The sequence below is a fragment of the Danio rerio genome, chromosome 23, assembly GCF_049306965.1.
Source record: "Danio rerio strain Tuebingen ecotype United States chromosome 23, GRCz12tu, whole genome shotgun sequence".
Lineage (NCBI taxonomy): Eukaryota > Metazoa > Chordata > Actinopteri > Cypriniformes > Danionidae > Danio > Danio rerio.
The window spans coordinates 21,603,056-21,617,833 of record NC_133198.1 but is presented as its reverse complement, the minus strand read 5'-3'; the positions used below and the strand labels follow the sequence as shown (position 1 = coordinate 21,617,833).

The 14,778-nt window shown below is 38.3% G+C and overlaps 1 protein-coding gene across 4 annotated transcripts; it reads left to right on the top strand.

The window, feature by feature from the left end:
- The first annotated feature begins 7,309 nt into the window (after positions 1-7,309).
- On the top strand, positions 7,310-12,362 carry zgc:103759. Of its 4 annotated transcripts, NM_001006008.2 has the most exon segments (5): positions 7,310-7,563; positions 7,704-7,744; positions 7,855-8,080; positions 11,665-11,851; positions 11,916-12,362. In NM_001006008.2, coding segments are annotated over 5 exon segments (627 nt in total). In that variant the 5' UTR covers positions 7,310-7,431; the 3' UTR covers positions 11,957-12,362.
- The last annotated feature ends 2,416 nt before the right edge of the window (positions 12,363-14,778 follow it).

The following is a 14,778-nucleotide window of genomic DNA, read 5'->3' as shown; positions in this document are numbered from 1 at the left end:
TGACTGAGAAACCAGATGACCCGATTAGAGCCGCAAGACGCCACACTTAGACACGCATATTCGCATGTTATTTAAAATGAACTATTCAGATAGCGCTCTGTGGATACATGAAGTGTCCCGAATCCTGGCTGGCCGCCGACTTCAAGTCATCGACTTGAAGCGCCGTTGCGTGTACCCTGACAGAAATCTATGTTTAGAATTCTAAAATGCATGGCGCTGCGTGGCGCAGCGCTGCGCATATGGTGTGCAACCTGCAGGCAAGTGTGTTATTTTATTTCTAATGGAACGACACTCACGTGAGGCAAAGGCGCTCGCACTTTACAGTTGCACCTTGTTAAGATCACACTCACAGGGAGCTTCTGTGACCGCTAGAAATGCAAACCACTGAAGTTTATGATAGATGCAATGAAAAGTACACTAGTTTGCAAACCCACCTATAAACAAACTAAGTTAGAAACAATAATTCTGATTAGAGCGATCATGTGGTGCATGCTGATCTTGTGTTGAGCCCAATGAGCCTTGCATCTAAAAAATAGAGCAAGCGTGTTCCTTTAGTGACATCGCTTTGACTCACACGCTGAAAATGGTGGACATGAAACGCCAAACCGAGGATTAGGTGACGCGTGCCTGTCAATCAATATTGGTGGGCGGGGTGAACGCACTCCTACGTCAAGTTGCGGTCGATCTAAAGACCGCTCTAATTGGTCCACCATTTTTATGTTGTTAAATTTTAAAAAAAGGACTGGGTGTGTTTATATCACCTCAATATGACGGTCTATACGCTATACTTACACACATGTCTGTCCAAACAGCTTGAAAAGTAGATTTTTCACCATAAGTGCCCGTTAAGAGTACAACAACGAGAACCATTAAGGTGATTCATTGACCAGAATTGATAGGACTTTCCGACTTGAAAAGTGTAGCTCACTTGGGCAAGTTCTTAGCTCTGTTATTAAATGCAGCAATTCAGCACTTGTCTTTAATGTAGTTGCTCTCCAACATTGTCCAATTCATTACAATGTCATTTGCCACAACAGAGCGACTGAAATGGCACACCTGAACAAAGCTTCCAGGAACCAGGGTTTGAAGTTCTACAGATGGTGAGCAGTTGTTACAGATTATCAGCTCTCGTTCTCTCTACCACAAATGCTAAAATGTCAGAGGTGGAGGAGGGAGGTCGCATTCTGTATACCCACACACAATGGAGGCAATGAAAATACAGATAAACTGCCTCTAAATAAATGTTTTCCTCTTGCCAATCATAACATACAGTATCTCCCAATCTTCTAAATCCTATCTGTGATCTTTTTACCAAGCACAGACCTGTGAACCAGATCCCCCACAATTCAGGCTTCCACATTAATTTTTCCCTCTGATCTGCCTCTGACAGCAATGTAAGACCCTCGCTCACAGCGACCCCCTCCCCTGCACCTGTGTGCGATTGAGAGCCAGAATGAAGAGAAGGAGAGTTTGAGAAACGCTAGATGCCCTGATCTCAGGATTACCAACCAGCCTTTATTACAATTTGGCAATAATGTAAGCTAATCAGTAATCAGCTAATCTTTTAGAAGTGACTCAATGGATGGAGTCAACCAGAGCTGTTCTCCCCCATCCAGTTCCATTGTGTCAGGACTCCACCGTCAGTCTCACACACACTCAAACAGATAGCCTAGATATGAGCACCCACAGCTGTCTGTCTATTTTGGTCTGGATTTTGACAGCAGTATATCTCTCCCCCCTGCCCCTAAGATCCCCCGTAACAATCCCTGACGCCTTCACCAGAACAATAGCCAGCAGCTCACATAAACCTTTTAAACTTAGAAAGCGCTCAGGATCAAGAATAGCCCAGCCATTCTGGCGCAAGCCCCTGCCACACTGTAAGCCCAGAGAGGACGGACAGAGTTAACAAGGCTTTGGGGTCAATGCTGACTTCAACAGTCCTAGATGCACATTTTAAGTCTACAGTATGTGCGCAGATGGGTTAGGTTTCATTTAGGTTTTATAAAACCAAAAATTTGACTCTTGACTTAAATTCTGGTTTGCTGAAACTTTTAAAGGGCGCCTATGATGAAAATCATCTTTTGAAAGCTGTTTGGACAGAACTGTGTGTAGGAATAGTGTGTCCACAGTCATATTGGAGTGATATAGTAAAGAAATTAAGTCTTAATTTTCTGATGTTAACATAGGATCCAAATCCCTCCCAGTTTAAGGCCCACCACAACCTGACGTAGGAGTGCGGTTTCCCTGCCCACCGAATTGATTGACAGCCATGTATTAGCATGTCTCTATAGTAAAGCACATAATCATATCAACATAACAGGAAGTGCATAAAGAAACTATAGGATTAAAATATCCGTTCAGCTCGCTGTGATCATCAATCCTTATCAAATGGGATCAAGAATGAGTTTTACAAGTTTAAAACGTTTTTAAATCAGTGCATGTTTGTAATGAATTACAGCGATTTTACCATCTTTACTTCATCATCACAGCCGCATGTCAGTACAGATATAAAAGAATACACTTCAATCTCAGTTTGTGGACGTTAAATCAGGTTTATTTTGTACATTAACATAACAGATATCCATACAGCAGTGGATATTAAACCGTATCCTGTCACATTTGCACGCAAAAACAGTCAAAGTTAAATGTGAGCGCTGTGTATGTGTGGAAACGTGAACTTTGTAACGACATTTTGTGTGACTCATGGTTGCAGAAAGGCTTGAATAAACTCAACAACAAATACATCAAATAATAATTGGGAAATTTTTTTACTGTAGTATTTCTCAAAAATGTTACGTGAGATCTGCTTCCTTCATGTCTGTCACTGTGCTGTTTATCTGACGCAGCCAAAGCGGATTTTTGAAAAAGCACACATTTAAATTAAAACTAATTGTTGAAAGTTTTTTTGGCATTATTAATATTGCAGAAATGGCTGAGACTTATTTCAGTTTGCTGATGTCCTTCCAACTGAAACTGAATATTTAGTAGGGGCTCGGAATTCTTTTTGTCCATCATTCTCTATTAGCAAACTAACAGTCAGAGGGGTCTGGTTAAAAATATTGTGACTGAAGCTGTCAAAGTGACATCATCACAAAAGTTCCACCATTTTGAACGCACGTCATGCTTTTGCCAAGTGTGATGCGATCCTGGATTCTATGTTGATCCTGGAACATAATTTTTTGTTGGAAAATGTAATTCTAACCCATTACCTACTCCTAAACCCAACCATAATTGTAAATTATTCCCTAAATCAGAGGGGAATAATAGTTGGATAACAATCATGTAAAAGTGCATGACCATAAGTTTAAACTTAACATAAACTGTAAACATATCCCTTAATTCTGATTGGCTGATTGAAATGTTTTTTCAGGATCAACATAGATGTTGAACATGTCCTACTTGGTAAAATCAAGTTAAGGATTTTAAACCTTAAAGCAAAATAGTTGATTGAAGATTATTCAATTCAATTCATTAAATTCAATTCATGTTAATTCATTTAGCGCTTTTACAATGTAGATTGTCAAAGCAGCTTAACATAAAAGTTCTAATAAATTGAAACTGTGTCAGTCCAGTTTTCAGAAATTAAGTTCAGGTTAGTTCAGTTCACTGTGGTTTAAATTTCACTACTGAAAGACTGAAGATTACCAATCCGAACAAAATTTTTAGTGGATTAACTTGCAATTATTAATTGTGCACCTTATGAGTAGCAATGGGAGCTAGCAAATTTAATCATTGAATATTTGCCAAAAACAATAATAACAAGATCGTTTCATTTAATTTACCAACATAATACTGTTCATTTCATCTCATTTATGTTAAAATCATAATAGCACTCATACTTCATGATTATTTTTTAAATGAATGAAATTGAAGTGACTGAAATGCCATTCTGAAGTGACTGAATGGTGATCATGTACGAACTCTTACAACCTTAAAACTTTATCTCTCCACCTGTCTTGTTTTCTCTTAACATTCCCAGCATATGCTTATGCTATCATTTTTACTATTAAAATAGTACAATTAAAATTCTCAGTCCCACTTACATAAACCTGCACATCTCCATGTTCACTTACTGTCTCCTAGTATGGGACGATGAGAGATTTGAAAGATTGGGATGGGACGTGTATATGGGTTAATTCAGTCAGTCTCTCATACATATTGCTATGTAAAACCTCTTAACAATTCGAGGCCCAGTTATTGATGGAAGCATCCACACGACTGACTCAGAAAACCCACATTAGCCACATCCAACACTGCGGAAGAACAGACACGTGTTAGTACCATATTTACAGTTGGATCTGTTGCTATTTTTATTGTAGTGTATTTGGAATAAATCTATATACTTTCGACAGTTTATTTGTTTAGGAATTTATTAATCCATCATGATTGCACTGTCCAGTTGAACCAGACAAAACAAATTATGCTTCTTGAAGAAGAAAAGGAAGTTTGTTTGGAAACAAGTGAGGAAGGAAGTCAATCAAATTACATGTAATACCCGGGTTTCACCAATAGGCATCTGTTTAGCATACAGTCACCGGCCAATTTAGTAGGGACACCTTACTAGTGCCTGGTTTGCCTTCAGAACTGCCCTAATCCTTTATGGCATTGATTCAGCAAGGTACTGGAAATATTCCTCAGAGATTTTGGTCCATATTGACATGATAGTGTCACGCAGTTGCTGCAGATTTGTCGGCTGCACATCCATGATGTGAATCTACCATTTCACCACATCCCAAAAGTGTTCTATTGGATTGAGTTCTAATGACCTTGGAGGACATTTGAGTACAGTGAACTCATTGTCATGTTTAAGAAACCAGTCTGAGATGAGTCGTGCTTTATGACATGGCGCGTCATCTTGCTGGAAGTAGCCATCAGAAGATGGCTACACTGTGGTCATAAAGGGATGGACATGATCAGCAACAATACTCAGGTAGGCTGTGGCGTTGACACTGTGCTCAATTGATACTAATGGGGTCAATGTGAGCCAAAAAAATAATAAATCCCCCACACCATTACACCACCACCACCAACCTGAACCGTTGATACAAGGAAGGATGGATCTAGGTTGTAATGTTGTTGATGCCAAATTCTGACCCTACCAAATTCTGAGCCTGTGCGAGTTGTAGCCTCAGTTTCCTGTTCTTAGCTTACAGGAGTGGCACCCAGTGTAGTCTTCTGCTGCTGTAGCCCATCCACTTTAAGGATCGATGTGTTGTGCCTTCAGAGATGCTCTTCTGCATACCTCGGTTGTAACAAGTGGTTATTTGAGCTGCTGTTAACACGAACCAGTCTGGCCATTCTCCTCTGACCTCTGGCATCAACAAGGCATTTGCACCCACAGAACTGCTGCTTAATAGATATTTTCTCTTTTTCGGACCAGTCTCTGCAAATCTTAGAAATAGTTGTGTGTGAAAATTCCAGTAGATTAGCATTTTCTGAAATCACCTTTCTTCTCCATTCTGATGCTCGGTTTGAACTGCAGCTCATCGTCTTGACCATGTCTACATGCCTGAATGCATTGAGTTGCTGCCATTTGATTGGCTGGTTAGAAATTTGTGTTAAAAAGCAGTTGGACAGTTGTACCTAATAAAGTGGCCGGTGAGTACACGAACAGGGTTGTGAGTGTGCAATAATTACAGAGAAAAGCCCTTTTAGACAATTAAATTACTTCATTATGTTCCGCAATAGGACATGTTTCACCATGAATAAAGGTGACCTTTGTCTGAGTTTAGTGTTTGAGCTGCAGCCTTTGATCTAACATTGTGTTTGTAATTTTTCGGCAGATATGCATTGCTGTGCTTTCCTGAGAAACCACCATAGAATATATAAGAAATGATGTTCGACTAAATATTGAATTGTTGGAAAATAATGCACACCCACCGCAAAACAAAATGAAGTGGCTGTGATACCTCAGTGTGCATTATTTTCTAAAAATTCAACAGACCAGAGTCAATTATTCAGCTTATGGTTACTTCACCTTAAGACATTGTACAGGTGTTGTATTTTTCTTTTATTTATTTATTTATTTGGGTCCTCAAACCATTGCTGTCTGTAAGATTAGTTTCATACACGTCTCATCCAAAACATTTTAGTTCATTTTGTTTTGATTTTTTGAGCGTTGTAGGCTGTGCAGATACTAAAATAATTCAACCATACAACAGAACAGCCCTGTAGCATAAAATAGACAATAATAGAAAAGAACAGAATAAAATGATGTCACACTATATTTTGATACAGAACTTCTGAAATGACAGCCTTAAGTAAATGGTGCCTGGTTTGACATGAGAATATTGAGTTTATTTTAAAGAGTATTTGTAAACGTTTATAGACCATTTTTCCTGTTAATATCTCAAGCAAAGTAATTTGGAATCCTCTATCTGATACACTATGTTTTTGCCACAGCTATTTCAAAATAGGGAACAACGGACAGTCATGTTGGAGGTATTAAAAGTTATATCAGATGAACTGGTTCTGCTTTTGAAGTCACTCTTTTTAGATATTAGAGGTTATTTCCGGTGCTGTGAACAGGTGGTATACATTCAGACTGACAATAGACAAGCACTAAATCTTTATCCACTTCTTTCAGCATAGACACTTTCATGTTCAAATCCTTTCTAACTGTTCTGTTCTTAATGTTGTTTTCTAGTGATAACATCTTCAGCACAGTTTAGTTGCTACTGCCATCTATTGGACGACTTATGTAGTTTGAGAATAGGGAAAAAGTAGGCACTTAATTAGTTAATAAGTTCCAGAATTCTTAAATCTTATGTGATTAAATGATTAAATATTGACAAAATAAAAAAATATATATTTACCTTAAGTTTAAATTAATTATAAAATTTTATCTTACAAGTTTTTGGAGTTTTATATATTTTACTTTTGCTTAATTATGGATTATTAGACAATAAAGTATTTAATGTAGCATAATTAAATTTCACCTATTTATTAAATACTGATAAATTAATTAATTTCGTTTGATTTAATTTAACTTAATTATTGAAAATTGGCCAATAAATAATAATGAGAGTAAGGTTGTTGTTAAATTACATTAAATTATTATTTTTTTATTTACTGGCACACACAAGACTACTTAAGAAGGCTTCTCGAAATTAATTAAACGTGCTATTAGCTGCTTAATTAATTCTTAATATCCATAATTCTGTTTTAAAAAGTATTAAATATTGTTATAAACATGCCTTCCGTTTGTCGTAAAAGATCCATCCATTCAACAATTGCATTTTAATAATAGTTTCTCCCTTAAACACTATTAAAATGAATAGAGCTGCGTTTTCAATGGACTATTATTTTGAAATAAAGTCAGGTGATTATAGTAGCACGTTACTACTGCTCGCAAACGCAAATGTTATCAGAGTTGTTTCTTCCTTATCAGAAAGCGTCAGGTTTATTTGTTTATTTATCGCTAGTCCTGTAATGGCGGAAGAGAAGATGACGAGGGACGAAGCGTTGGCCCGTCAGGGCTACAGACACGCGTGTCATGTCATGCTGTATGGAGACTCCAGTGCCAAACTCTTCGGGAAAATCCCAATCAAACATATTGTTTTGGTAAGGATGAGCTAGTGCACTAACTGTAACCTACTGTGACTGTTCTTGAGTGACTACGACAGGTGCGCTACTAAAACAGTCGTCCTATTTGCATGAATGTCCTGAAGTTATGAACCTGAATTCACATTACTGTCATTCAGATGCAGATGCGCTTTGATGGCTTGCTGGGCTTTCCAGGGGGGTGAGGGTTTCTTTCTGGTCTGCTCTGAATACTTCTTGTTTGTAAATGCACATATATTCTTCGTGGAAGCTGCGCTTTACTTTTATAATCATTTGTATTTTGTTTTATAGGTTAGTGAACCCGTCCGAGGAAACGCTGGAGGCGGGGCTTAGCAGAGAGCTACACGAAGAAGTGGGCGTGGCTGTGCCGGTGGGCGTGGACGATCACATGTCCTCCTGTGTATCTTCATCATGCCCTCGTCTCATCACACACTTCTACATCAAGAAGATGACAGAGGCAGAGCTGAAAGAGATAGAGAGAGCGGCTGTAGCCTCCGCCACTGACCACGGTTTAGAGGTTAACTCTCTGTCTTCTTTATCTGTCTTTTTAAAGGGACAGTTCACCTAAAAATTTTATTTGATCATCAATACTCTTCCTTCACTGATTTTAAACCTGTTCGACTTTCACAAAAGAAAAAAAATTGTGTAAATCTGGAAACATGTAGACTTCAGTATTATTTGATTTTCCTTATTATTTTAGTCAGTGGTTACAGGTTTTGAGCGTGCTTCAAAATGTCTTCTTTTGTGTTTAACAAAATGAAGAAAGTCATAAAGGTTGGGAGGCACAGTTGCTCAGTGGTTAGCACTGTCGCCTCACAGCTACAAGGTCACTGGTTCAAGTCCCGGCTGGACAAGTTGGCATTTCTGTGTAGAGTTTGCATGTTTTCGTGATGGCATGGGTTTCCTCTGGGTGTTGGCTCTGTGTGTGATGGCTTGTAGCTGGAAGGACATGCGCTTGTGAAAACATATGCTGAACTAGTTGGCAGTTCATTCCGTTGTGGCGACCCCTGATAAATAAGGGACAAATCCGAAGGAAAATGAATGAATAAAGGTAGGGAAGCACTTGAGGGAGAGTAAATTTTTGGGGGGGAGGGGGGGGGGGTTAATTTTCCCTTTAAAGCTTTTTTTTTTGTGTGTAAACAAGTTTCAAAACTGTCTGCGTTTCAGCAGTGTTAGTTCCTCATGTAATTTTTTCTTTTATTTGTTCTATAGGGATTTAAAAATTAATTTAAAAGATCTAATAGTTTCATAAGTCCTGAAACAAAACTGTTCTATTCAAGATTTAATTTCATCTGGAAAGTCACAATACTGAGTCAGTAGGAAGAAAAATAAAAATGATGGAGAAATACAAAACAATTTATTTGGTTTAATATATTTATAGAAACAACTTTTTTTTCAAATGGATGCATTCAGAGAAAACCTGAATAAAGTTTTAATTAACAGTTGAACTTAATGAGGACATACAAAATATTACATTTAGATGTAAATTTCAAATTTGTCTTATCCTAAAAGAAGTTAAGAAAAATGCAGTAATATATTAAGTTTCACTGAGAAATTCATAATTGAGAGGATGTGCTCAGTCATGGTGGGTGCTGAGTCTGTAAATAAATACTGTAAGTAAAAACTTAATTGATTTTCTCTTTTGGGAAAAGCCTACTCCTTAGGGAACTTAATTTTAAGGATAATTGAAAAACCTGAAAGGCAGAACTCTGAGGCTGTTAATCGATTGTACATGCTTTTTTTGAACCCATTGGCTCACATTAGCTCAACTTGTTTTTGAATAATCATGTTTAACAGAAGAATTCATGTAGAAAAGCTGCATTACCATGTTATGCTGTACAGACAATTCCACCTTTCATTCACAAATGATGTAATTAATGCAGCCTCACATGCTATGCTCACAATTACTTATCAGCAGGGCCAGACAGAATCTGCAGACATTTTTTTGCTATTGCAGTGCAGAATTTTGTGGAAATCTGCAGATTTATGCAGAATTATTTTGGGAGTATTGTAACTTTAAAAAGGTAATATATAAAAAAACAGATAATACCTTTAAACTTTTATTTAATGCTTAAGATGCAAATCTAATTCATTCATTCATTCATTTGTCGGCTTAGTCCCTTTATTAATTCAGGGTCGCCACAGCGGAATGAACCGCCAACTTATCCAGCAAGTTTTTACGCAGCAGATGCCCTTCCAGCCACAACCCATCTCTGGGAAACATCCACACACACTTTCACACACACACTCATACACTACGGACAATTTAGCCCACCCAATTCACCTGAACCGCATGTCTTTGGATTGTGGGGGGAAACCAGAGCACCCGGAGGAAACCCACGCGAACGCAGGGAGAACATGCAAACTCCACACAGAAACACCAACTGAGCCGAGGTTCAACCCAGCGACCTTCTTGCTGTGAGGCGACAGCACTACCTACTGCGCCACTGCCTCACCCGCAAATCTAATTTGATTCACTTAATGAGCAAAGCAAGTCTCTCATGTAATATATCTACTAAAAGGCAGAAAACATGACTTTACAAACTGTTTTGTAAATAAATCATATCATTTCATTCATTCATTCATTTTCTTTTCGGCTTAGTCCCTTTATTAATCCGGGCTTGCCACAACGGAATACACAGCCATCTTATCCAGCATGTTTTTACGCAGCGGATGCCCTTCCTGCCGCAACCCATCTCTGGAAAAATAAGTCATCAACATTTCCATATTAGTCAATATTATTACTGAAATTAACAGAAAAACTGAATAAATATAAATTTACAGAAGTCAATAAATAGATTCAATGATGGGCTAAACATCTGTGGATTTCTGTGCGTGCAGATTCCGTGTAGGCTGACTTGTAGGATATACATTTTTATAATATATATTATAAATATTGTAACCAGAACTTCAAAAATTTATATTGGTTAGTGAATTCCTACATAATCTTTAATTCAATTTTGTCCCCCGCTGAAAAATCCAGCTTAAACCAGCCTAGACTGGTTTTAGCTGGTTGACCAGCCTGGTTTTAGAGGGGTTTTGGCCGCTTCCAGGCTGGTTTCCAGCCCTTTCCAGCCTGGTCTTAGCTGGTCAGACTGGAAAATGACCAGCCAAATCCAGCTAAAATCAGCTTGACCAGCCTGGTTTAAGCTGGATATAGCTGGTTTTGGCTGGACTCCCAGCTTGGCTAGGCTGGTCAAGCTGGTTTTAGCTGGTTACTTTCCAGCCTGACCAGCTAAGTCCAGCCTGGAAATGGCTGGAAACCAGCCTGGAAGCGGCTAAAACCCCTCTAAAACCAGGCCGATTGACCAGCTAAAACCAGCCCACCAGCCTAGGCTGGTTTAAACTGGATTTTTAAGCAGGGTCATTTGCCATTTTTCAAGGGATTGTATTTTTTTCCCTCATTAGAATCGAAATGAGCTTTATTATAATGTAATATAGAGCAATTTTGCATAAACACACGCAAGGATTTTTTTGGTTACCGCCATTAAGTACACAGTCTTGTTGCTTTGTCTTTTTGTCAAAAAACACCTTTGCTTCAAATCATTTGCTTCAGTTATTTTGATTGAGTTCAAAACTTATAACGCTCCAACAAAGAATTCCTATGAAACAATAGAAACAAAGAGGAATACCCAATAGTATTTTAAGAATTTTACTTACTGGTATACTAATCAAAGTATGCGGATTAAGTGGGGCAATGCTGTATCTTATACATTTAAAGGATGCATTCGAGTACGATTAGGAGGTTTACTTTCACCTGCTCTTTTTAATGTTTACATGAACGAGTTTTCTGGGGAATTAAGTGATTGTAGGACTGGCTGTGTGCTTGGTGATACTATAATAAATCATGACATGTATGCTGATGATTTGGTTATCTTTTCCCCAAGTAGCGCTGGTTTTCAGCAGCTGCTTAATGTTGGTGCAGATTATGGGCAGAGATGTGATGAGCAATATCCTTTTTAAAAAGTTTTAAATGTTAGTAAAACTGTTAAATATTTAGGCCATGTAACATTTTTTAAGGGCTGTTGATGAATAAAATCTATCAATATATTTTTAATTTCCAGAACCCTGACTGTTATGAACTTTCTCGTGTGTCACCAGGTATTGGGTATGGTGCGTGTGCCGCTCTACTTCCTGAAGAAGGGAGGTGGTCTCCCCTACTTCCTTTCCCACTCGTTCATCAGTAACTCTCGGGCGCAGCTGCTCTCTGCCCTGCGCCACTGCAGGCTGCTGTCTCAAGGGGAGCTGAAGGAGGCTGTGAGGCAAGCGGAGCAGATGAGACGCACACACAGCGATGATCCTCGCTGACATCAGTTTACACAGCAGTGCCTTTTCACCCCGTGGCCATTATTACAGCTACATCACATTAGCCCAACCCCACCAGAGCTGCTAGAAACTCCCTCCTGTCCTCACACTGCCCTCAGTTCCTCATCCGGGCATGTACAGTGTGTCTTCTCTGTAGATATCCTAACATTTCAAGACCCCACATTCACTTGGTAGATCGTTTTGTTTAATAACGTTTGACTTATTTGACAATATTTCCTGCTTTACGCTACTAGTGAATCACTAGTGAAAACAAATACGACTCTGCGATGTTGTAATTACACCTCATTTACTAGTTAAATTGTTAATAATGCGTATGATTTGTGTGTGCATGTGTGATTTATTATTTATGTAGATGCATATGAGTTACCTGATTGTTATTCTCATGTTTGCTATTTAAATTAGTTCTGTTTATGAGAGATATGTGCATGAAGAATTGAGCAAGCTGGTTGGGCTAATAAACAGCATATAAGATTTGTTAGTTTTTGTTTTTTATATCTGAATCAAAGCTGGAGCACATCACATGTGCAGTAATGATAATGGCCACTGGGTAGCGCTCCTAGGCTGCCATATTTGGCATTTTCAACTTTCACTATTAGGCACTTTTACATGCAAGTCTGTAGCTTAAAGCTGCAGTGTGTCATGTTTTGGGGAAGCTACTCATCAGTAAAATTAGCCAAGCTACTGTCAAACTACGCTACTAAAAAAGTAACTAACTACACTACAAGTTACTTCCTGAAAGTAGCTTGTTATATTGAAATATACATCAACAACGGCATATAACAGTGTTTCTCAACCACGTTCCTGAAAGACCACCAACACTGCATGTTTTGGATGTCTCCTTTGTCTGTCACACCTACCACAGGTCTTTTAGTGTCTGCTGATGATCTGAATCAGGTGTTTGGTTAAGGGGACATGTAAATAGGCAGAGCTGGTGGTCCCCCCGGAATGTGGTTGAGAAACACTGGTGTGTATTACAAAAAAAAAAACATGAACAAGTGTAGTTTAAAAGTAAAATACTTAAAAATGGTACGTAAAACAGTACAATACAATTATGATTTCAAAGCTTTATGTATTCTTGCACAGTTTTAAAATCTCTTACGACTGTCAAGAGTCAGACTGAAAAACTGCAACAACTGAAACATTACAATAACAAAATAACTTAATTGTAACAAAAGTGACATTTTGGTAAGACACTATTGAAGCCATCACACAACGTCCTTCATGTTAATTGTGAATTGTTACAAAAAAATTATGGGTTGAATTTCAACTCTTGGTTCATGAAAAATATTATTTTCTAAATAACAGTAATAAATGTAAATCCATGAGATGCGTGATTCATAAAGGAATGGCTTCAATACACTATGGTAGTATGTGATTTTGTAAGATGATGCTGTGCTGCTTTAGATCAGGGGTTTCCAAACTTTTCAGCCCGCGACCCCAAAATATCAATGCCAGTGACTCGTGACCCCCAATATTCTCTGAGGTGGTTATAAATATATATACCTTGCACATAATGGTGCACACATACCAAACAGGCCCAAGTCTAATCATTTAATTTTGGAGAGCACCACTCGGAGACTATCCTCCATGTTCAGTAGTGGCCTGAATTTATTTTAAATGTACATGAGTGCCGTAAAGGTTTCAGAAAGTTTAACGTGGTGCCATACAATTAGTGTGCTGTCTTTAATATAACATAATCACCCCAGAGGTCACAAAAAAAATCAAAAGGCTGATGGCTTGTTTTTTTTATTGTTTTTTTATGTAACTATAAAGTATTTTTTTTCTTCTGGACATTATGGATAAAATATGGTAATTCTAATAGTTTATTAAAATGAATTAGATTTTTGGAAATCACCAAGCAACCCTCTAAAAGGGCCTAACCCCCACTTTGGGAACCACTGCTGTAGAAGGTTGCAGGATCACTAAATGAACTGTAGCTGTTGTCAAGCTACTTTGCTACTTGCTGGAAAAAGTAGCTAGCCTCTGGAAAAGAAGCTACATTGTATCAGATATAGCTGAGCAACTGTCAAGCTACTAAACATTGTAGCTAAGTTAATACATGAGTAGCTGACTCCATAACTCCCTTGGCTCAGTTTTATTCATCCAGCAGGTTTTTTTTTATGGGAAATGACACAGGCTTCTCCCAAAAGATAATAAGACAATGTACAAGAGGCATCATTGTGGTAAAAAAAACTAATATTTCTAAGCTTTTATTTACATTTGAATAAAATGTGGAATATCCAAAATGATTCATACCCATTGCAAACTGTCACAATCTATAGGAAAATTCTGTAAAGCTGTTCTAAAACATCCCACTTACCCTAATTCATTGAAACAGCTGTTTTAATCAACTCACCAGGTGAAAAACAGAAGCTCTCTGCAGTTGGTTTGTGGATATTCATGGTTAAAGCCACGATTGTATGGCACTGCAGAAAAGGGTGGGATAAAACAATGTGATAGAGGCTGACGAAGCAAGCGATTGCTTCATATATTACATTTATAAACAGAGATGTCCGCAGTGTGGTACGATTGTGGCTTTAAGCCTGGTTTATACTTCTGCGTCAAGTTATCGGCGTGACCCACGGTGCCTGTAACGCGCGTGGCTGTGCATTTATACTTCTGCATGCTGTTTATTTTGGTCTACATTAACACTTCCGAAACGCTAGATGGCAGTGAGGTGTTTATGTTCCTCTGTGTCGATTTTTTTTGTTGGTGTTTTGTTTTTTCTGAATGCCTCCTGAATGTACAAGTGGCTCAAACTCGCTCATTTTGTGGCAGGAACTGGCAGACGTGCAACAACTTTAACCATGAGGTAAACACAAAACAAAACTTTCCATCCGGAGGTCCTTCACGAGACTCCACAATGTAAACTATCGCTCCATTGGTCCC

Coding starts and splice junctions, on each gene's coding strand:
- zgc:103759 (XM_009296728.5), top strand. CDS start 7,447: ATGACGAGGGACGAAGCGTTGGCCCGTCAGGGCTACAGACACGCGTGT. Junction 7,745..7,854: donor TTGCTGGGCTTTCCAGGGGG/GTGAGGGTTTCT, acceptor TTTGTTTTATAG/GTTAGTGAACCCGTCCGAGG. Junction 8,081..11,664: donor CCACTGACCACGGTTTAGAG/GTTAACTCTCTG, acceptor GTGTGTCACCAG/GTATTGGGTATGGTGCGTGT.